The sequence below is a fragment of the Polistes fuscatus genome, unplaced genomic scaffold (assembly GCF_010416935.1).
Source record: "Polistes fuscatus isolate 324 unplaced genomic scaffold, CU_Pfus_HIC Scaffold14, whole genome shotgun sequence".
Classification (NCBI taxonomy): Eukaryota; Metazoa; Arthropoda; class Insecta; order Hymenoptera; family Vespidae; genus Polistes; species Polistes fuscatus.
In genome coordinates this window covers 2,474,410-2,495,382 of record NW_025113042.1, presented here as the reverse complement: position 1 = coordinate 2,495,382, position 20,973 = coordinate 2,474,410, and the positions used below count along the sequence as shown (strand labels likewise).

The 20,973-nt window shown below is 29.4% G+C and overlaps 4 protein-coding genes and 3 long non-coding RNA genes across 11 annotated transcripts; 5 read left to right on the top strand and 2 right to left on the bottom strand.

Annotated features, from left to right (window-relative positions):
- Nucleotides 1–11,170: 11,170 nt before the first annotated feature.
- LOC122514131 (cysteine dioxygenase type 1) lies at nucleotides 11,171–14,375 on the top strand. The gene is made up of 5 exons (XM_043630795.1): nucleotides 11,171–11,673; nucleotides 13,325–13,466; nucleotides 13,732–13,849; nucleotides 13,932–14,101; nucleotides 14,185–14,375. The coding sequence occupies exons 1-5, from the start codon at nucleotides 11,441–11,443 to the stop codon at nucleotides 14,218–14,220; spliced, it is 699 nt and encodes a 232-aa protein (XP_043486730.1). The 5' UTR covers nucleotides 11,171–11,440; the 3' UTR covers nucleotides 14,221–14,375.
- Nucleotides 11,675–12,566, bottom strand: LOC122514136. The gene is made up of 2 exons (XR_006302954.1): nucleotides 12,001–12,566; nucleotides 11,675–11,912 (listed from the first exon to the last, which is right to left on the bottom strand). It is a non-coding gene; the product is annotated as an uncharacterized LOC122514136 (long non-coding RNA).
- On the bottom strand, nucleotides 12,603–17,356 carry LOC122514135. 3 transcript variants are annotated; one of them, XR_006302951.1, is made up of 4 exons: nucleotides 17,250–17,356; nucleotides 16,986–17,021; nucleotides 13,218–13,260; nucleotides 12,603–12,963 (listed from the first exon to the last, which is right to left on the bottom strand). It is a non-coding gene; the product is annotated as an uncharacterized LOC122514135 (long non-coding RNA). The 3 variants fall into 3 exon arrangements; XR_006302953.1 differs by lacking the exon at nucleotides 16,986–17,021; XR_006302952.1 differs by lacking the exons at nucleotides 16,986–17,021; nucleotides 17,250–17,356 and adding an exon at nucleotides 15,087–15,216.
- Nucleotides 14,519–15,862, top strand: LOC122514134 (succinate dehydrogenase assembly factor 3, mitochondrial). Its single transcript, XM_043630797.1, has 3 exons — nucleotides 14,519–14,939; nucleotides 15,106–15,307; nucleotides 15,666–15,862. The coding sequence occupies exons 1-2, from the start codon at nucleotides 14,763–14,765 to the stop codon at nucleotides 15,283–15,285; spliced, it is 357 nt and encodes a 118-aa protein (XP_043486732.1). The 5' UTR covers nucleotides 14,519–14,762; the 3' UTR covers nucleotides 15,286–15,307; nucleotides 15,666–15,862.
- Nucleotides 15,722–17,235, top strand: LOC122514130 (nucleoside diphosphate-linked moiety X motif 19-like). The gene is made up of 5 exons (XM_043630794.1): nucleotides 15,722–15,807; nucleotides 15,909–16,251; nucleotides 16,373–16,608; nucleotides 16,708–16,863; nucleotides 16,946–17,235. The coding sequence occupies exons 1-5, from the start codon at nucleotides 15,724–15,726 to the stop codon at nucleotides 17,213–17,215; spliced, it is 1,089 nt and encodes a 362-aa protein (XP_043486729.1). The 5' UTR covers nucleotides 15,722–15,723; the 3' UTR covers nucleotides 17,216–17,235.
- Nucleotides 17,357–17,469: 113 nt separating the features above from the next.
- Nucleotides 17,470–18,474, top strand: LOC122514132 (60S ribosomal protein L28). Its single transcript, XM_043630796.1, has 4 exons — nucleotides 17,470–17,561; nucleotides 17,843–17,940; nucleotides 18,040–18,282; nucleotides 18,354–18,474. The coding sequence occupies exons 2-4, from the start codon at nucleotides 17,854–17,856 to the stop codon at nucleotides 18,438–18,440; spliced, it is 417 nt and encodes a 138-aa protein (XP_043486731.1). The 5' UTR covers nucleotides 17,470–17,561; nucleotides 17,843–17,853; the 3' UTR covers nucleotides 18,441–18,474.
- A 266-nt stretch (nucleotides 18,475–18,740) lies between these two features.
- On the top strand, nucleotides 18,741–20,708 carry LOC122514129. 3 transcript variants are annotated; one of them, XR_006302948.1, is made up of 6 exons: nucleotides 18,741–18,843; nucleotides 19,047–19,109; nucleotides 19,296–19,358; nucleotides 19,543–19,603; nucleotides 19,790–19,850; nucleotides 20,101–20,708. It is a non-coding gene; the product is annotated as an uncharacterized LOC122514129 (long non-coding RNA). The 3 variants fall into 3 exon arrangements; XR_006302949.1 differs by lacking the exon at nucleotides 19,047–19,109; XR_006302950.1 differs by lacking the exon at nucleotides 19,296–19,358.
- The last annotated feature ends 265 nt before the right edge of the window (nucleotides 20,709–20,973 follow it).

Genomic DNA, 20,973 nt, shown 5'->3' with positions numbered 1-20,973 from the left:
TAGTGAAAGCATTTACACCGCATATTAAAGATATCGAAATAAGTTCGGTTCCGTGTTTACCAGATCCAATACCACCTAATTACGATGGATATATAAGAATCTTATCTTTGATTTTTTTCTGTTGGATTATGACAATTTTTGAACCTTATAGTCTTCGATTAAGACAGTTGGTAATGTGTCAGTATCATCCCGACAGAGCAAAACAACGTGCTGCTTGGCTTTACAATCACATATTGCGGTAAAAAATATTTTAAGATTAACCTAAACTTTTATTATTTTCTATTGAATCAAAATAAATCTATTGACGAAATTAATTTTTGATATTTAAATTGAAATGAAATATGATTTTATTAGTTCGAGAGGTAGTTTCGTTAAATACGCTAGACGACAATTACGTAGAAAATTTAGTATCAATGGCGAAACTATAGAAAGGATTACGTTGAAGCAACGTTTTATGGCGATGTTTCCATTTTTAAATATATGCTTCCCACAAAAGGAAGAAGCTTGTCTATTGTGCGGTGCTGTTAAACTCGACGATAATACCCATATTAAATGTCCAACACCAAATTGCGTTGGATTATTTTGCTTGCAATGTTTTGCGGATTTACAAAATATTTGTACGATTTGTCAATCGCCATTGGAATACGGCGATTTATCTGACATGAGCGAGGAAATGTAAGATTTTATTAATATTACGTTATTATTAATATTAAATTTATCTCTCTCTCTCTCAAAATTAATAAAATTTATATATATATATATTTTTTCTTTATAATTAAATGTAGACGAGATATTTAAATACGGCATTGATTTAAATAATAAAACAAACAATTTTTAGATGATGATGATAATGTATAATAATATAATATTTATTATTTAAATTTTCAAATCTAAAAACGATCGTTGTAAATTTAATCTTATAAATCAAATTTAAAAGAAAAGTGTTTTATGTTACAGAGATTCATCGGACGATCAATTGAAAATTGCTCACGAGAAAAAATTAAAATTAGTCGAGATTGAAAGAAAGAAGAAAGAGGAAGAGAAAATAATGATGAAAGAAAAAAAAAAAGAAGAAGAAGAAGAAGAAGAAGAAACTGGTATAGAAGAATTGGAAAAAATCGAAACGAAAGATGTAGGAGAACAAACGGATGAAAAAGAATTCGAAGATTCCGATGAAACTAGTTCTACTTCGACTTATTCTTACAGTAAATGAAATCATTCGAATTATCAAAATGAATAAATCTGTATAATAAATATATATTTATAAAATCAGGTTACCAAGATGATTTGACCCGAGAACCAGAAATTTATCAACGGAAATTACCATTCAAAGATTTGGAAGCTCAAAAAATACGAGACGACGTTACTATTCAGGTTAAATTTGTCTAATCAAATAAATGATTTTCTTTAGAATTATCTTAAAAAATGAAATTTAGATATTCAACGATCCAATCGCGAGAAGTATAACATTGAGCAGCGATACAACACCATCCTGTTTCGTCGTAAGAGCACATAGAAAAGTTAGAAGTAGATTAAAGAAAAAACCATGTAGGTTGTTTCCTTACGATGATAGTAATTCGTCAAGTACTATAACAAATTCCGAATGTTGTCCAAGCGAGGAAATAAAAGAGGATGAAGTGATACACATAGAATTGACGAACGATAATAATTCCAGAGAATTGTTAATAAAAAGTAAATACGAAAAAGATAAGGGCAAAAATCGCGTTAAACAAATAATCGGGGCATTGACAAAAATTCCATGGCTTGGTAGGAGTGTGAGTATCGTTACGAACACACAAATATTAACACACACTGAAATCTTAAATATAAAAATTAATTAATAAGAGAGAGGTATGATAATAATATTTTATTTTTTATTCGAAGAGAAGAAAAGGATTGCAACCACGGAGACAATCTTTGCTCAAACGAATAATTAAAATGTTAAACGTGAAAGGATCAACTTCACCTGTACAAACTTACAGACGTATAAAATGTAAAAGAAAAGATTTCGAAGAAATATCATCGTCAACGTCAACGTTAAGCGACGATAATGATGGATCGTATTTGATAAATAAAAATCAATCGAAAAAACGTATACTCAGAGGAAGAAGTACTCTTCGTAATATCGAATGGGAGGATCCTGAGGATATAATTCATGCGAAAAATTATAAAAAAGGAAAGATTCTATGTCCTGGTAATGTGGATGATATTAATTGGCAATATCCTTGCGAAAAGAAATTTATTACGAAAGATTTGCCAAGGTAAAAATGTACAAGATTTTTATTGAAAAATTATTAACAAATTTGATTTTGATTTTAATGCGAATCTTTGACTCTCAGACACTTAGAACCAATTTCAAAATGCGTGTCTTATTATGAAATCGATGAAACTGGAGACTCACAATCATCTTGTAAATGTGTTCGTAAAGGAAATGACATTAACATTTTATCGGATGCGAGAACGTCGTCTAATAGTCGGAAAACGGATACATGGAATATCATTGGTGAAGATGATTCACAAGTGAGACAATAATTTTTTAAAAAATAAATATAATTTGATGAACCCTTAATTCTAAAAATCTATGATGCGTTTAGAATAATAATCTTCGATCATCTCAACACACCTATGTGAATTTTATAAATGAGAGAGCAGAAAAAATGAAGAAAAATCAAGACTCAAGCAAAGAACCTGAAAAAATTCTTCATAAAGTTGAAAATGATACAAACGAATCAAGCAATTACGATGACAAGTATTTGAATACAGAAACCGATCAAATTACGGTTGAAGATGAAGAAGAAACGAAGAAAGTTAAATCATCAGGTTTGGAATTGTATCGGGCAAAGAAAGATAAGATGAAAAAAAGATCAGATAAAAAAAAGAATATTATTCATTCTCGAAATAAAACTGTTGGCAAAGTTGACACAGGGACTGATCCATTTGATTATGACAAAGCAGTACAAACGAAGATAGGAAAACGTAGGAATAAACAAACTAATGAACGAAAGAAATATGAAAAATCGAAGAAAATCAATCACAATTTAAAAACCAAAATTACAGAATCGAAAGAACAAAGATGGAAAAAATGTATCGAAGAATACAAAAAACGTAAAAGGTAATTGTAAAAATTATGCATGACAAGATCTAACGATCAAATTTATATTTTCAACAGACATAAAAATAAACGATCGAATGATATCGATGATTTGAAAAATAAATTAACGATTAAGGAAAAATTATATTTAAAGAGAAAAAATCGTAAGAAGAATAAAACTAATCATAAACGGTAAGTTTATTTAAATATTCGTTTGATCGAATATTAATTAATTTTGAATATTAGAGAAAGGTGCGAGGAATCGTATCAATTTCCCGAAGATCACGATGGAAGAGAATTTATTCGAGAAAGAATTTATCCTAAAGAAAAGCAAAGACAATTAATTTCTGGTTTCATACCGATCGTGTGTCCTGAACATTTGCAAAGTTACAAACCGTGTTACGATTTACACGAAAGAAATCGTGAAAAAATATCGAAGCAAGAACAAACGAGCGATCTTGGACCAATTTTTCAACAATATAGTTCACAAGTTCGTCAACGTAAACCGGATGACGATAAATCAAGATATTATTACGAAAAATATTCTCGTCAACCTGAAGATGATCAAACAGATGATAGCAGACACCAAGAGTAAAACACTTCTTCTTAAACGTATTTTTAATTTAATTAAATATTAATCATTATATTTTTATTCAATCTCTCAGTTCGAATGAAAATGCTGAAGAAGAAGAAGTTACTACGTGTACAGAAAATAAAACTAATTCTTCGGAAAGTTTATCACCAAATTTGGAAAGATGCAAACGAGATGAGGAACATCGTTGTAAACAAAATATTTATCGTATTGCAGCATCCTCAGACAAATTTCATCCTCCTATGATTAGAAAATATTTGCCTATGTATCAAAGATCGGAATTGATCGAAGAATTAAAGGAACATGATAGAATGAGATTGATTAGGGAAAAGGAAGCTATGAGATGTGTTACTTCGAATCCTTTAGAATGTAGAAAGTTATCATTTATTACTAAAATGAGAAAAGAACAAACTTTAAGCGAACCATTTGTGGATTGCGATCGTGGAAAATCAGTGAATGTATACAAATTATTTATTATTAATCTGTTTGTTCAGCTTTTTTTTATAATTAAAACATTTTAATCTTCTCACAGGGCATCTTTTTTCTAATTAAATTGTAAATTAAAATCTGATATATATAAAATTGTTTATATAATTTTATACGTTATAAATGATTTTCAATGAAATAAAAATTGTTTTGCAGCACCCGTTATCCCAAACAGTCAAAAATGAGAAACTTCCTTATCAAGAAACTAAAGCATTTAAAGAAGTAACAAAAGAATTTCGTAGACGAACATTGTCTACAAAAAAGGATGAAACTGTACCTTTAATTTCTCAATCAAAAAATGCAGATAAATCGAAAGAAGTCAAACAATTGTTTCCTCCCAATGAAAAAAATCGAAAATCACCCAACTTCGTTTCTGACATCACCCACAGAATAGTCAATACATTTAGAGTAATTAATAAGAATTGAAATTATATAAAAATTATGAAATATTTCTATTTACACACATTTGTATTAATTATTTTTTATTTTTATACATGCAGCCAATGCATCATCACACCAAATGTGTTAGAAAAAATCCCGAAATTCGTGAAATGTCATCGAATGTTAACGAGCCACCATGTAGAAGACATTTATCTAACGTTTCATCTTCGTCAGATGATACAACAGATAACAACGACGTGATTTGGTAAAATAATAAAATTTAGTAAGTCACGTGTGTAAAAATGATTTTCTTTACGTATACGTATTTTAATATACCGTGAAGTTGTCGCGAATTATCGATTGTTTCACCATTTTATTTCTTTTTTCTTTTTCCTATTACAAACAATTAACAAAATTTTAAGATTAACCTAAATTATAAAAATTGTCAAGTAATCCGTCTTATAAATAAAACGAAAATTTAAGACACTTATTTTTTTTTTATTCAACAGTACAACAATAACAAAATAATACTCGTACAATGTTAACGATACCGATAATGAAGATAGTAATGAATATTTGTAAAAATTGTTAAAAGTTAAGAAAAATTTTCCTAAGAAAAGACATGCGTCGAGAAAATAACGAAAATGGAGAGAGAAAATTTGTAAACAAAAATTACGAATATCCTTGTCGAATTATTTTTTCTAAGCAGAGATGTCGACGAGCGTAGACGCTAACTCGTTCCTGAAGAAATTTTCGAGAACGTGGAAAAGAAAATTAAAAAGAAAACAAATCTCTATCTGTCTATCTATGTGTCGTACAAGGTTTTAACCAATTTTTCAATCAAAGTTAAAGTAAAAAATCGTAAAATATTACAAGATGTTTAAATTGGGTAAAATACTTTGTAAACATCCATCGAAATTGTCAAATCTTGAAACGGAGCAAGTTAAACAAAAAGAACAAAAAGGAATTCAATATTCTTATACGTCTCTCCAACAAAACAATAACAACAACTCTAATAATCAAACAAAACTTTCAATCTCTCAATCAAAAAATGAGCCAATTTCGAAGCAACAAGAAAGAGGAACGTCTATACCAATCTTCGAAGAACCTTTAGTGTCGCAGGAATTAAAATTGCAATTAAATGATAAACAAATGGAAACCAAGATAGAGAATTCCAGTTCGCAAGTAAAAGAGGAAAGCAAAGAAAGTATATCCAAAGTGAAGAAACATTATTCCGAAGATGCTTGCAACTCTAAAACGTGTTCTAACGAAAATTGTACTTCGAGTATTTGCAATCGGGTGATAGATAAAACACGAGTATCTGAAAAAGATATAGATCAATTTAAATTAAACGAGATGATTAACAGTTCGATCAAAGAAGCTATGCAGACGTTAATAAAGCAGTGTGCAATGGTATTTAAGATGCAAGTATCCACGATAAACTTAAGAATTAAGTTTTGTGTTAGATTAGTGTATGTTAAATTCCAATTTTTGTCCCCTGTTTAATTTTATTTCATTCTTTCTTAACCCTTTCGTTATATACTAGCGACCCATGAATGATATTCGCGCAAGAACATTCTATAAAACACGAAAGGGTTAATATTTTTATATTAATTAACGTAAAGTAATCATAAAATGTTAATATTTTAGGATGGAAAAAAATCAATGCCATTGGAAGAAAAATATAAGGAATGTGGAAAAATGGATAGATCACCCCGTAGAAAGAGACAGGATACAGCAATGATTCGAAAATGCAACGAGGATAATAATAGGTGTGCGCAAAGAACGCACTATCATCCATGCGATTATTCGAGAAAATCTGAGAAACGAGGAACGAGTATAAAATCGTCCAAGGGTAGACACGTTAAAGAAGATTTGTGCGATGGTTCGATCATTTCCCAATGTCATAATCTGCAAGATACATGTTGCGATAAAGATAAGAAGGATTGTAAAACGGCAAAAAACGTAAAAACGGATAATCGTCGTATGACTGGAAACGTTAACATTTATATATGCTCGGAAGCTAACGAAAAAACTCAGGTAAATGAATTTAAACGATTAGGTAGGGGGTGGTCTTATAGTTCATTAGTATTACTATGTAAATATATATTGTTCTTAGCGCAAAGAAAAACAAAAACAAAAGTCTCAATCCTGCACAGAATCGAGTTCCGAAACGACAACGGAACGAACGGATTCAACGTGCGCAAGAACGTCAAGTGTCTCATCTAACAACAAGCTAGTGAATAATGTACAAACGAGGTGTCCTAATTTGGGGGTGGAAGAACATTCGGACAATTCATTTTCGATGAGGGAACCAACGTGTGTCGTTGATGGGAACAAAAGTAATGGGGATTGTTGCGAGAGAAAATACGACGACGATTCATTGGAAGATTTAAACATGGATGATGATCACTTAGAATGTTCAAGTTTGTCGAGTAAAAGTATAAACGTTGATGATAGCGTGATCTCATCTATTTCATCTACGAGAGACGGTTGTTGTTGTCGTGACACTGCATCCGGTTACATTGACCTGCACTATTCGGATTTATCATGTTTAAAACCAAGATTCACGATTTACGGTAACAAATTGGATGGTCCTTGCACGGCAACAATTTATCCAAGATGTCAGGGTGATGATCGAATGAGTGACTCTTGGATACAAAGATCGATTTGTACGAAAGAACCGGAACGTTTGCGTTGTCGCGATTCGTTCAATCGATCAATCGATCAACCTTGCGATTATTACGGTGATATTTCCGAATGTTATTGCAAAAAACGACCGGTATTTCGATCAATTAGAAGAAGAAGAAGAAGTTCGTTCGATATTTTACACGCCAGAGGATTGTATAGAAAATGGTCGAGATGTTCTTGTATCGTAGAAGAAAACGAATTGGAAGATCAATGCACCAATGTTCCAATACAACATACGATTTGTCGAAATAATTTCGATAATACAAATATTGACGAGCATAATGAAACGATAAATTATCACGATTGTAGGATTAATAAAACTACGGATGATAAAAATAAGAATTTAATGAATAATCCAGGAAACGTCGCGAAAAACGATGATACGTTGGTAAGGAACAATGAAATTTTAAATAAAACGTCTTCGAAAAGTTTGGATAATCCTACTTTTACGAGAAGATTGGAAGATCTTTCAAAAACGAAAGTTGAAATGTCATCTGCACAGAACATAAATCCCGTTATGAAGTACTCTGCTACCGACGATATCATCGAAATACCCAAAGTTACGATAGTAACCAGACAACAACCATTATCACAAAAAAACGTTCCTTTCTCCGAAAAAAGAAGCAATAGTTCGGTAAAACAAGTTTCCAGTAATGCAGATAAAAATCTACGAGACGAAGGTTCAGAAATGTCAGAAGAAAAGGGAGCAAAGCAAAAGAACATATCGGAGAAGAAATCTAAAAGTTCGTTTTTGGGTCGATCCTTTAAAAGGGCGATGAGTATGGTAAAGCAAAATAAAAATCAACCGACGAATCCTGGAAAGGATAGTTATGACAATAATCCGAAAGATAATCCTACGAATTTTCCAATCGTTTCGAAAACAATTCAATTTAACAAATCCGAAATCGAAACATTTTCTCCAGGTATTTGAAATAAATTATTAAATTTTGTTCGTTTCTTTAAGAATCTTCGATTGTTATATTTAAATATGTTATATCTGGTTTTTAGAAACCAAAAATATTGGAAATCCAGGAACTTCGCGAAGAATCGAGCAAAGAATAGAAGAAGAAACGTTAGAGTCTTCTAAATTAACTGGAAACCCAAATAAACGTCCCAGAACTAAATTGCAAAATGTTTTGGCAAGTAAGAAAACATTGCAACCGGTTAAAGAAGAATCGAAAGATACGGAACACCTTGAAAACGTTCAAGATAGAAAAGATAAAAGGGAACATTCAACGGGCAAAGATGCTACAGGTGATTTCGAAGAAACATCTACGAATAAGGAAGTGCCTTGTGAAAGGAAACCGGAAAATCTTGGTTGTATGGCAGATCGTTATTCTTACGGGGAAAAATGCTCGAAACTCATGATAAATAGATGCAGTTACTGTCGTCTACCTGTTGTCGATTGTACTTGTGAATGTAAAAGAAACATTTCTACGATTCATATTTCTTAGAAAATTTCTTTCTGACAAAATGCATTTCTCATTTTTCTATAGATCGTCCTGCAGCATGCGAATGTCGTCCTGTTTTGGTGGATAATTGTGAATGCGACAAACCATTGACTTGCGACGAGCTTTGTCAAACATCAGATATTTATTCCAGGTAATAAAACTATCGATTATTAAACATAAAAATATATTAGTTTGAATAATATGATGTACAGGTATGACGTATTGTGTCTCGATTGTCAAAAACCAAGGGACAAATGTTGTTGCAATACGAGTCAGATCGATCATTACATTCCAAATTACGAAGTTCCATGTAACGAGACCGTGATTTGCGTTTATTGTGAATATCCTCGAGATAAATGTATTTGTAGAGCACCAATTCGTAAATGTTCATATTGCAATCTCACCTTTGACATATGTAAATGTCGTGAATTTGAAATTTACGATGGTCGACCGATTGTCACTGCCGATTGTGACGGTGATCAAAAAATATGCGTTACCGCTTGGAAACCGAAATCCGAAGTAAAACGATATTTTTCAAGAAATTTCGATGCATTTCCATCGGATTCCCTTGACGAATGTTATTGTCGTAAAACCTGTAAAGCATATGGTTATAACGAACTTCCTTATCAACGATTAAGTGTCTTTTCGGATGTGATGAGCGAGCTTCAACAAAAAATAAGTGATTCTGTGTGTTGCGAGAGATGTAAAATGACTCCTTGTTGTTGCAGAGGAGCAAGTTTTTCTAAAAACGTGGGGAATGACGAGAGGAAGGGGAGATGTTATGTCAGGTAAATTATTATTACGATTTTTATTAACTTATTGTATATATATGAAAAATTGTTTCGAATAAAAATGATTCAAATTTTATAACGATAAATATAATTTACGAATATTGTAGCTCGAAATTAAGACAAAGATCGAGAAGTCCGGAAGTAGAACACGTTAGAGGAAAATCTTGTAAAAATCACAGATACGGTCGGAGTCCGGATAGAAATATTCAACGAAGAACTATGCCTATTTCTCGTATTTGTTATTCCTGCAAAGCGTTACCTTGTAAATGTAAAAAAGGAAAGGCAACTACAAAGAGACCACGAGCGAAATGTTATTACTGCAAAAGTTGTCCCTGCACGTAAGTTTAATAAAATATTCAAATGATACTAACTATTATCTTACTATAATCATATTTTATGAACAAGATTATCAATTAAAAAATACTTTCTTCTCGTGATTATCAATTAACAATAACTTTATGCAGCTGTATCAGTGGAAGACAACTAAACAAATCAAGGTCATGCAAGTGTGGTGATTCAACGTGTCGTACTAAAGAGAAGGAAACTGCGGTATGTGGAAAGGCATTCAATGATCCACGGAAGAAAAACGAAGAGAAGATAATTTGTAGCCGTGATTAAAATTTGCACCTGATCCGTTTTACGAAACTATACCGAAGTTATAAAAATCTATAGCAACAAAATTTATTATAAAATAAAAATACGGACAAAGATAAAAGACGTAAACAGTTAAATACTTAAAACCAGACACTTCGATAATAATAAAATGTTTTATCGCGTTTTTCATGCTCGTATTTAAGCTTCGGTCTTTTTTATTTTCTTTCTTTTTTTCTTTTTCTTTTTCTTTTTCTTTTTCTTTCGAAAAGTTACAAACATGTACGAATATTTATTTTTTTTTATCGTACGTCAAATAATCCAATAACATTGTCGTAATTTAAAAATATTATTATCACAATTAGAAGTAGGATTTAATCATTCAATTTTGTTCCGTTTGTATTATAATAAATGACATACATAACAATAAATCATATTAAAACGAACTAACGATATCTCGAAGAAAACTATTGGTCAAATTTATTACGCGATATTCCTTCGTTGCGTAGAAAACAGATAACCTTATCAAACGTATAATACAATATTTCAGAATATTTTAAATCTAGTTGACGTTTCTCATAAGTTGAGGAACACTGGTAATAACTGTAGCAAAATTACCGTAAACCGGTTGGATATATGAGTTTAGTGACACCACTAATTTTCGTAGTATGAGCAACGAAATAAAAAAAAATTAAAAAAATAAAACAACATATATTTGTTGTACGCAAATCAACTAATCCTAACATTTGTAGAAAACTACGGACAAACTCGACTTTAAACATTACATTTTCCTAATCAGAATTTCTACGTCATTAAAGGAAAACAATTTCTTTGTTATTAAATAAATGATGAAATCAATGTACATAATTTTATCAATTTTCTGTACCTTCTCTTTCCTTGAGTAAATAGAATCTATTTGATAAAAACGGTAATCGTATTATTTGAATGACCGTATCAAACTTCGATGTTGAAACAGATATATTATTATTTGGACATGCGATAAACAACAAAAATACGAGTATTCTGAACTTTTAACGAAAATTCCAGACTATGGACAGGCTGCGGAGTAGGGAGCATCTTACGTTGCATATAAGATGCTGTAGTTGAGTTGTACTAGACCTGTACGAGCTGTAGACGAGTAAAAGTCGTAGTAGTGGTACGCATTAGACAGTGTTCTTTGTGCAAACTAAACGATCGGACATAATATCATTTTTCTTTTCCTTTGTAATTCGAAAAAAAAAAGGAACGTGCAGGATTAATCCTAAAGATCAAAAGGAAAAGTATTTCGTAAATTTTAAATAATCGTGTCTTCTGTAATAAATATAATTAAAATCATAAAAATAAGATCAAACATAAGAGAGAAAAAATGAACATTTGTAAACATAAATCTGAAGGATTTTACGAACCCTGTCAAGATAATAGTTTGGGGGATGAAAATCCTCGCCAAAGGAAGGTTTCTTCACTTAAAGAGCTTATCGATGCATTGCACGATGCATTCAAGACCGACCACGTGGACATCGATCATGTTCAAGATTTAATGGAATCATATACGAGTAATCCATTGGAATGGAAGAAATACGCTAAGTTTGATAGACACAGGTGACTATAAACATTTTATTAAATAGATATCGAGTTAACAACGATTGAAAACATTAGTCTTATGTTGCATGCATTAGATCAACCGACACCTTGTTTGCCAATACTGTCATTAACATTGCTTTCGTTAACGAGTTTCAAATACTGCATTTTAAAAGTTAACACTTTAAAACAGTATTCTTCATTCAAGAAGTACGCGATAAAATTATAATAATCGCGTCAAATGTCGATGGGTCAAGAAACTGAAAAATAAGAAGATCACAAAAATTATTAGATAATGATAACGAAGCAGAATGATATAAAATATTTCAACGTGTGCAGATTATTCACCAGCACTCGCGAACGATCGTAGATATTCGTTTCTGTCTGTGGTAGTTCAGCTCTAAGATAAATCTTTTCATTATATTTGTGTTAACATTTACAAACATATGTTAACACATTTTCGACGATATATTGACGAAATGTAATATAATACACGACGAAGATCATAACGGGGGTTATCGTTACGTATTTTCCTTCTTTTCCTATGTTTGTATTCATTGCATTCTTCGTTACATTTTCTGTTTTGCTCGCTGAATAATCAACAATCATGTCTGTAGAATAAATTTTTAATCGCGTATTTGAGAAATGAATTATCGAACTGAACGAAGAAAATCTTGTTGATAAGGGATGGACGTACATCATCTTTCTTGCGTTTGGTAGGGGGGGAAAAACACAAACGTTATGAAATAGTTACATATGTTTGCTTTATATGCCCATACACACAAACATTTATAACGAATAATATACATTGACCTAGCCGAGAAATAACGTAGATTATTCCAGAATGTTATATCGAATTATTGTCGATGAATTAGTATAATTTTAAGATAAAATAAAAGATAACGAGCCACGCACAAAACATTTTTATATACTTAAAAATGATAAATCAAATTTATGTAATAGGAATTTCTTAATGTTATTATTATTTAATTATGCAAGCCTACTTATTGGCTCATAGCAAATAAAATACTAAGTATATTTGAGATCAGAATATTAAATTTAAACAAAAATTTTTTTTTATATATATATATATAATATGCATCATATCGTTTCACTTTAATTGTAGATTAGTATTAGAGAAAGTTATAGTTACGAATTGACTAAATTGTATACGCTGACCATACAGGTATATCATTGTAAATGCACTTATCCGGTGAATGGCTCGTTACCCATACTTTCCACGTATGTCCCCTTCTCTGTAGACATTCTATACGATCCAGAACATCGGTTCTTTGACATCCGATCGAAAGACTGGAAGTATTACGAAGAAAATATGGTAATTACTATAACTGCAGTATATACTTTGCGGCAAACAATTTTGTAAATTCCAATTCCACGATTCGTGAGATAATAAGTGTAAGATACCAAAGAAAAAGTAAAAAAGGAGGGTACTTTACAAGTATATTAGTTATTTTTATTTCTAAATCGATGTTATTGAATTTTAAAGTTAGTAATCAAGAGAAAAAAATGTCTATGAGTAATCAAGAATAAAAATAACAACAAACCAATGACAATACTGGCTTATTTGGTGAATCCTTTTTTTACTTCCTGTTGAATAAAAATAGATAATTAGTATGAATGTTTCTAATTTAGGTGAATGCTTTGTTTGCAGGTATACAAGGAATTTGGTCGACGAAGGAAATGGAAGGTTTAATCTTATGGTGTTATGTTGGGGCGAAGGTCATGGTTCGGCCATTCATGATCACGCTAACGCACACTGCGTAATGAAAGTTCTTCAAGGAGAACTTCAAGAGGTTATTTATTTATTTTAACACACTCTGGATAAACTTTTGATACTTTTTTTTTATTTTTTAATATCATATCACATTGGTTTTAAAATGCACATTTATATAATGCAATTATCAACGTGGTCAATGACCACGACATTCAATAACAGTATTTTTTTCAACGAGTCTCTCTCTTAATCGATACTTCAAGTTTATAAATTATGATTGCCTTTGTTTTTTCGTTTTTCCAATGTATAATAAGTTAATATAAGTGTTTATCTTGTCGATGAAGACACGGTACGAGTGGCCTTCTGTCTTAGAAAACAACGATATGACGAAAGAAACGGAAAACGAATTGAAAGAAATCGGAAGGAACACGCTCAAATGCAACGAGATTTGTTACATCAATGGTATTAAATAAATATTTTGTCGTTTGTGTGTTAAATAAAAAATACAAGAATTAAATTTAATTATTTCTAATCTCTTTTTTAGATTCCTTGGGATTGCATAGAGTTGAAAATTCGAGCACTATTAATCCTTCTGTATCGTTACACCTTTATTCTCCGCCATTTTCCACTTGTTCTATTTTTAATAAACAAACTGGACGCAGAATTGCATCTACTGTAACATTTTGGTCCAAATACGGAGAGAAACGAAATCGTGTAAGATAAAATACATCTTTATAAAATTAATGACAATTTATATAAACAAGTAAAATGAATTATCTTTTTCTTTATGTTCACAGCAAATCCAAAACACCAGAGATCCCGAGGACAATTAATATATCAAAATTTATTAAACAAAATATGGCATTATATCAATTTAATTTTGGACCAGTTAATAATGCAACTATCTAAATATCAAATATACTTAAAGTTATTATTAAAAAAGATACTTTTGGAATACTTAATTAAACTTAAAAGATATGTATATATTTAAATAATAGTATAGAGCAATTTTAAATATTAATATTAAACATAATTAGTATAGAACAACAAATAAGCATTCTTATAAATAATCTTCTTGTATTTTAAAAAAAAAATAAAAATTGTTATCTTTGTAAATCGTAATACTTATGATTATAATATTAAGATCTAATACACAGTAAGGAGAGAAATAAAAATATAGTTTAATTTAATTTAAATCACTCACTACACTGAGTGCCACTTTTATAATGCACTATTTACTTGTGGCGCTATTTGTGTTCCATTAATAGCATCGTTGTTATTTTTAAAAACCATAATTCTATTAATTTAAAACATAAAAAAGTAAACACTTTTGGAAACCTCTATACTAAATAATTGTTTATTTCTAAAATCAATTATGGTAAGTCTTACACATGTGCAACGTGTACGAATGTTATACAAAATGATTTTGAGGTTACATCGTGGATTACCAGTAGAAATGCAATCTATTGGAAATGATTACGTTCATGATGAATTTAGAAGACATAAAACGTGCAATCCTACTGAATCACATATTTTTTTAAATGAATGGACGGTAACTATATTATAATATAAAAATATTTAACTAATATAAATTATGTTTAATTTAATAAAATTATAATTGATGTGTGTATCTATCAATAATTACCCATATTGCATTGTTTGTTATTGATCTTATTATTAAAAATTGACATATTTTTACCTTATTACTTGATGTACAGGATTATGCATTGTCATTAGCTAAACAACTTGGATTGCGTGGACCAAAAACATCACAACCACTAGGAAAGAGTTTAAAAAAAGAAGATTTGGATAAATTAAAGGACGAACAATTACATCAATTGTATGAATTAATGGTAGCAGCAACAGGAAAACCTGGAAATAAATTAGATAAATCATAAATTCAATATTTGTGAACGTAAAGTAAATAATAGAAAGATATTAATTTAAGATATTCTCAAATATCTCTAGTACCTATTTCAAATAAGATGCACAAATGTTATATTATTTAAAAGAATTGATATTTAAATATTCTATCTTTTTAGTTATGTAATTATAAATATTATGTGTTATATGCTTGATGTTTAGTATACTTTTTCATTATAATTTAGATCTTAAAACATAACAGTATTTTATAAACGTTTAATGAAATACGAATTGAATCTATCACTTTTTAAATATTTTAGATCGAGAGTGTGAATCGATAAATATCGATATTTCTTTTTTATTAACGTAGTATTAAAAAGGTTAGGTAATTATGAATTTTTCGTTTAATTTCTAGTAAAAAATCAACTTGTGGTATTTAAATTTACATAAGAAAATATATTAAATAACGAAAGATGAAAGCTTGGAAAGAATCAGCAAGTTTAATTCTAGCTGCACGTAATGGAAAAAAATATAATCGAGCTTTGCCACCTGTAGTTGTGAGTTCAAATAATTAAATAAATAAAAACTTTTTTTTTTAGTTACAATCATAAATTTTCAAGAAAGTATATCATTGACATCGATATTATTTTTTACATAGTTTCAGTATAATTACAAATTATTGTGTTTGAAACGTCATCGAAATTCAAGTTTTTATCCAGAATCTTACGTATTTCCTGGAGGAGTCACGCATCCAGCTGATGCCGATTTAAAATGGCATGAATTGTTTCGCACCTTTGGTTTCGACACCAACAGCTTCAATTTTCTTGTTCCAAATACTACTTTACGTCCACAAATATTTCAAGCTAAGCCAAACGAATTACCAAAAGAAATTTCATTGCGTATCACAGCTATTCGAGAAACTTTTGAAGAATGCGGTATTTTGCTTTGCAAGCAAGTTAAAAGAAATGGTATTCTTTCTAATTGGGCCAATACTATACCAAGTAATAATTTTTTTTAATAATATGTTTACTTTTCTCACCTTGTCCACATATAAATTTCTTTAGAAACAATAAATTAGTTAGAATATAACATGATTTTCTAATGAACAGATTATTTATTTAGTTCCTAAAGAAGATATACAAGATTGGCAAACCAAAGTACATGACGATGCTACAGAATTTTATAGAATGTGTGAAAAGTTAAAATGTTATCCAGATTTATGGTCCTTGCACGAATGGAGTAATTGGTTAACACCAACATACTTTACCAAAAAACGTTATGATACAATTTTCTATATAGCTTGTATGCCATTGATGCCATATTCCAATTACGAAACTACTGAAATGGAAGATATGAAAGTAAGACTTATTTTTTATATAAAATTTTTCATCCGCAGAACTTGTAAGTTAAAATCATGGTACTATTATTAGCAAATTGTTATTAAATTTCATATTTAGTGGGATACACCGAAAGATATGTGTGCAGCTCCAAATATGATAATGGCTCCACCGCAATATTATGAAATTTCAAGAATAGCCAAGTTTGAGTGTTTGGAAAATTTATTGGACTTTGCAATAGAGAGAAGTAAACGTGGAGTAGAATTATATCTACCGGTATGATATATTAATAACTTTCTAAGCATGCGATATAACAATCTTGATACAACGAAGAAACAACGTATAATTTTTTCATCAGATTGTGGTATTGCTACGAGATGGAAAAGTATCTATTTTACCTGGAGACTGTATGTATCCTGACAATCCTAGTTTGACTGAAAAGTTAATAATTGATAAAACAGATATAACAATAGCTGAATTCGAAGAGATGTCCCATGTAAAGAATAGAATTATAAATTTTGATTTGGAACTGAGTAAGGTAATAGTTCATAATTTCGATAGTATAGAAGGCCACATAGCGCCAATGCCTTTTGAAAAAGTTTATATTAAATCTTTGGAGAAAAAGTAATAATAATTTTTTATAAGATATATTATTATCTTACCTATTCTGTATAATTATGTTTTTAGAATATATATTTTGTGACAGGAAACTCGTGTTTATTTAGTTTGTAAGATATGATTCATTGTTCTTACACTAGATAGCGTTGCAATAAATTTTAAATTATATATTTTATAATAGAGAACTCGTGTTCCTATTGGTTCGCAAGATTATGATTCATTATTCTTACACTAGATAGCGTTGCAATAAACTTTAAGGCTAGTCTACTCTTAGTTCCTTTCTGCCATTTTCTCTGTCCGTGATGTCGCCATATTGAATAGTTCTTTCTAGTGTGTTTCGTGCAACGATACACGTGGTGAGTACATTATTGAATTTTATTTATATTATTTGTAATAAATTTGATATTAGAATTATATATTTTTTATCAAAACATATAACATTTCAATCGCTTTATATTATTTATATAAAATTTTATTTATATACCATATTTTGGTTAGTTTATCCACTTTCGTATTTCGATCTATAATTTATATGCATCTTTGCTTTTTATGCATTCACTCGTTATATGCATTAGTATAATTTAGATTTCTTCGAATATATTTTAATGTAAGAAAATTTGGTGTTTTTTATTTATAGAAGAATTAAAAATGTCGTCCCATCTGAATTGGATGATCATTCGCAACAATAATGCGTTCCTTTTGAAGAAACGTAACATCAATAAACCTTTTTCCACGGTTAGTATAAAATTCATTTAGTCCGCTGTGTCTCATAATTTGTAATAAAATATTCTAATAGAAGTAATCGGTTAAAATTATTGTTGAATGATATCGTAGGAACCAAGTAACCTGACCAATCTTAGTAGCTACCGTTATTCCGGTTTAGTTCATAAGAAAAGCGTTGGCATTGTGGATACACCCGATAAGAAAGGATTCACAGTCGTTTATAAGAAAGCGAGCAAAATGAACAAGCCTGCGAAGGCTACTGTTAGAAGTACAATGAAGAGCGGAGCTCGACGTTCCTTGTACAAGCTACGAAGACTGCTCAAGGCAAACAAATATCGTGTAGATCTTACCAAGGTAAATTGAAATTAACATATTACACCTTTTACTTTACATTTTGTTACTATTTAATTTTTATTATTGATCAGGTCGCATTACGTCGTGCAAGTGCAGTTTTGAGATCGCAGAAACCTTTACCAGCTAAAAAGACACGTGTACCTAAGAAAACAGAATAATTGTGTATCTAAATAAATCTTGATATTAATATCACTTTGGATCAATTAATTGAACAAAGCAGATATGAGGGATCGTTAATTTTAATTCTATTTCTTGTTTATTAATATTTCTTTATTCATAATTCATGTAAGCGTATATTTTATTTAAAGTGAAATGGTTATTCATTTCTGCTTTGTTGAAGTTTTATTTTATTTTATTTAAAATGTTATACACACCCTTTCTCTGTTTTAATATTAATTTTAATATTGATATTTGGTGAGTACTTATACTTTACTTATATTTCATGATAACAACAAAGATTTAAAAAATTTTTTATATTTTTAGATTTATCAAATTGAATATGAAGATTTGAAAAAAGAAAAAGTAGTACAAGGAGACATGAAGTGGACTATTAAAAAATTGGTAAGAAGTTTTATCTGAATGTAATAATAATTATATTATTATAATTTTCTAATTTAATTTCTTATGATGAATTTATATTTACCACTAAGATCTATGAGTGCCATGATTAGTTTTTGTATTTGCTATCTGATGCAAAATAATCTTTGTATTTTTAATGATATATGTTTAATACAGATAGAAATAATTTGAATTTTATTTTACAGTGTTTCTAGTATAGTCTAGAAGAGGAAGGAAACTTCTAAGGATGGAAATTATGTGAAAAAATGGTAATTATCATTAATATTTTAAATAATTATTTGTTAATAAAATCAATTATGATGATAGTTTCAACCACCAAGATCTATGAGTGCCATGATTAGTTTTTGTATTTGCTAACTGATATAAAACAATTTTATTATCTTTAATGATATATTTTAAATGCAAATGAAAATAATTTGAATTTTATTTTACAGTGTTTCTAGTATAATCTAGAAGAGGAAGGAAACTTCTAAGGATGGAAATTATGTGAAAAAATGGTAATTATCATTAATATTTTAAATAATTTTTTATAAAATCAATTTTATGATGATAGTTTCAACCACCAAGATCTATGAGTGCCATGATTAGTTTTTGTATTTGCTAACTGATATAAAACAATTTTATTATCTTTAATGATATATTTTAAATGCAGGTAAAAATAATTAGAGTTTTATTTTACAGTGTTTCCAGTATGGCTTGGCTACAAGGAAATTTGTAGAGAAGGAATATATGTGAACTAATGGTAATTATTATTAATATCTTAAATAATTATTTCTTAATAAAATCAATTATGATGATAGTTTCAACCACCAAGATCTATGAGCGCCATGATTAGTTTTTGTATTTGCTAACTGATATAAAACAATTTTAGTAGTTTTAAACATATATGTTTAATACAGGTAAAAATGATTGGAATTTTATTTTATAGTGTTTCTGGTATGGTCTGACAATGGAAACTTTTTCAACAGCCGAATATATGTGAAATAATGGTAAATATCATCGTTTTTATTATTTTTAAATACACGTACTTTTTATATTTCCAATTATGCTCGTCTCTGAATTTTACTTTAAAAATAATTAATTATAAATAAAGTCAATCGTGATGATTATTGCAACCACCAAGATCTATGAGTGCCATGATAATATTTTATTTGCTACTTCTGATAATATTTTAATTTATAATCTTAAATATTTCTAGTTATGTTACCTAACATACTTATATAAAATTTATTGTTACAGCTTGGAAAAGAGAATTTAATGAAGATTATTCGAGCGGAAAATTGCAATTAAAAGATGAGTATATAAAAAAACTTAATATTCCTTGATTTTTCCTTGAATTTATTATCTTATGATGAAATTTTTTACCACCGAGATCTATGAGTGCCATGATTAGTTTATGTATTTGCTAACTGATATTGCATTATTTTCTTTTTATTTAAACATTTTTATTTCGACTTTAGGTAAAACAAAATGAAAATATATTTTACAGTTATCAATTTGGCTGTGGTAATGAAGAATTATTTGAAGTCAGCAACTTATTTGGATTCTGGATCGTTACAAATTGGACATATATTATGGTAATTTCATTAATTTTTTATAGCTATCCATTAATGCTATAATAATAATAATGATAGGAAAATAATGGGTTGATATTCTTCTTATGTCTTATGAAACGAGTGGAGTTTTAGTATTATAATATTATATTTAATTAAAGAAGTTAGAGGCGCAGAATGTAACTAAGATACCACGTGGTTACCTTCAAGTCCATTAATTTTATTCCAAATTACTAAAAATTACTTTTGTTGATTGTTGTGAACATTACATACAAATTAAAAAATGTAATCGCATAAAAGTTCGTAGTCTATTGTTAAATTATACCTTCAGAAAGTCATTAATTAAACGTTCAGGTAATCGGTGCTAATAAATATTTATTTAAATTAATTTATTTAAACTAATACATACGTTAGCGTATTTATTAGAAAATGAAATATTTAATTGTCTAGGGTACTACATTATTATTATAACCATTTGGTTGTTGTATCAATATTACGAACAGGATGATCATTAAGTTTTTCCTTCTATTTTACGTTTACGCGTACACGGCAATTAGGT

Coding starts and splice junctions, on each gene's coding strand:
- LOC122514131 (XM_043630795.1), top strand. CDS start 11,441: ATGAACATTTGTAAACATAAATCTGAAGGATTTTACGAACCCTGTCAA. Junction 11,674..13,324: donor GCTAAGTTTGATAGACACAG/GTGACTATAAAC, acceptor CTTTGTTTGCAG/GTATACAAGGAATTTGGTCG. Junction 14,102..14,184: donor ACGGAGAGAAACGAAATCGT/GTAAGATAAAAT, acceptor TTATGTTCACAG/CAAATCCAAAACACCAGAGA.
- LOC122514134 (XM_043630797.1), top strand. CDS start 14,763: ATGGTAAGTCTTACACATGTGCAACGTGTACGAATGTTATACAAAATG. Junction 14,940..15,105: donor TTTTTTTAAATGAATGGACG/GTAACTATATTA, acceptor CTTGATGTACAG/GATTATGCATTGTCATTAGC.
- LOC122514130 (XM_043630794.1), top strand. CDS start 15,724: ATGAAAGCTTGGAAAGAATCAGCAAGTTTAATTCTAGCTGCACGTAAT. Junction 15,808..15,908: donor GAGCTTTGCCACCTGTAGTT/GTGAGTTCAAAT, acceptor TTTTTTACATAG/TTTCAGTATAATTACAAATT. Junction 16,864..16,945: donor GAGTAGAATTATATCTACCG/GTATGATATATT, acceptor TTTTTTCATCAG/ATTGTGGTATTGCTACGAGA.
- LOC122514132 (XM_043630796.1), top strand. CDS start 17,854: ATGTCGTCCCATCTGAATTGGATGATCATTCGCAACAATAATGCGTTC. Junction 17,941..18,039: donor TCAATAAACCTTTTTCCACG/GTTAGTATAAAA, acceptor ATGATATCGTAG/GAACCAAGTAACCTGACCAA. Junction 18,283..18,353: donor ATCGTGTAGATCTTACCAAG/GTAAATTGAAAT, acceptor ATTATTGATCAG/GTCGCATTACGTCGTGCAAG.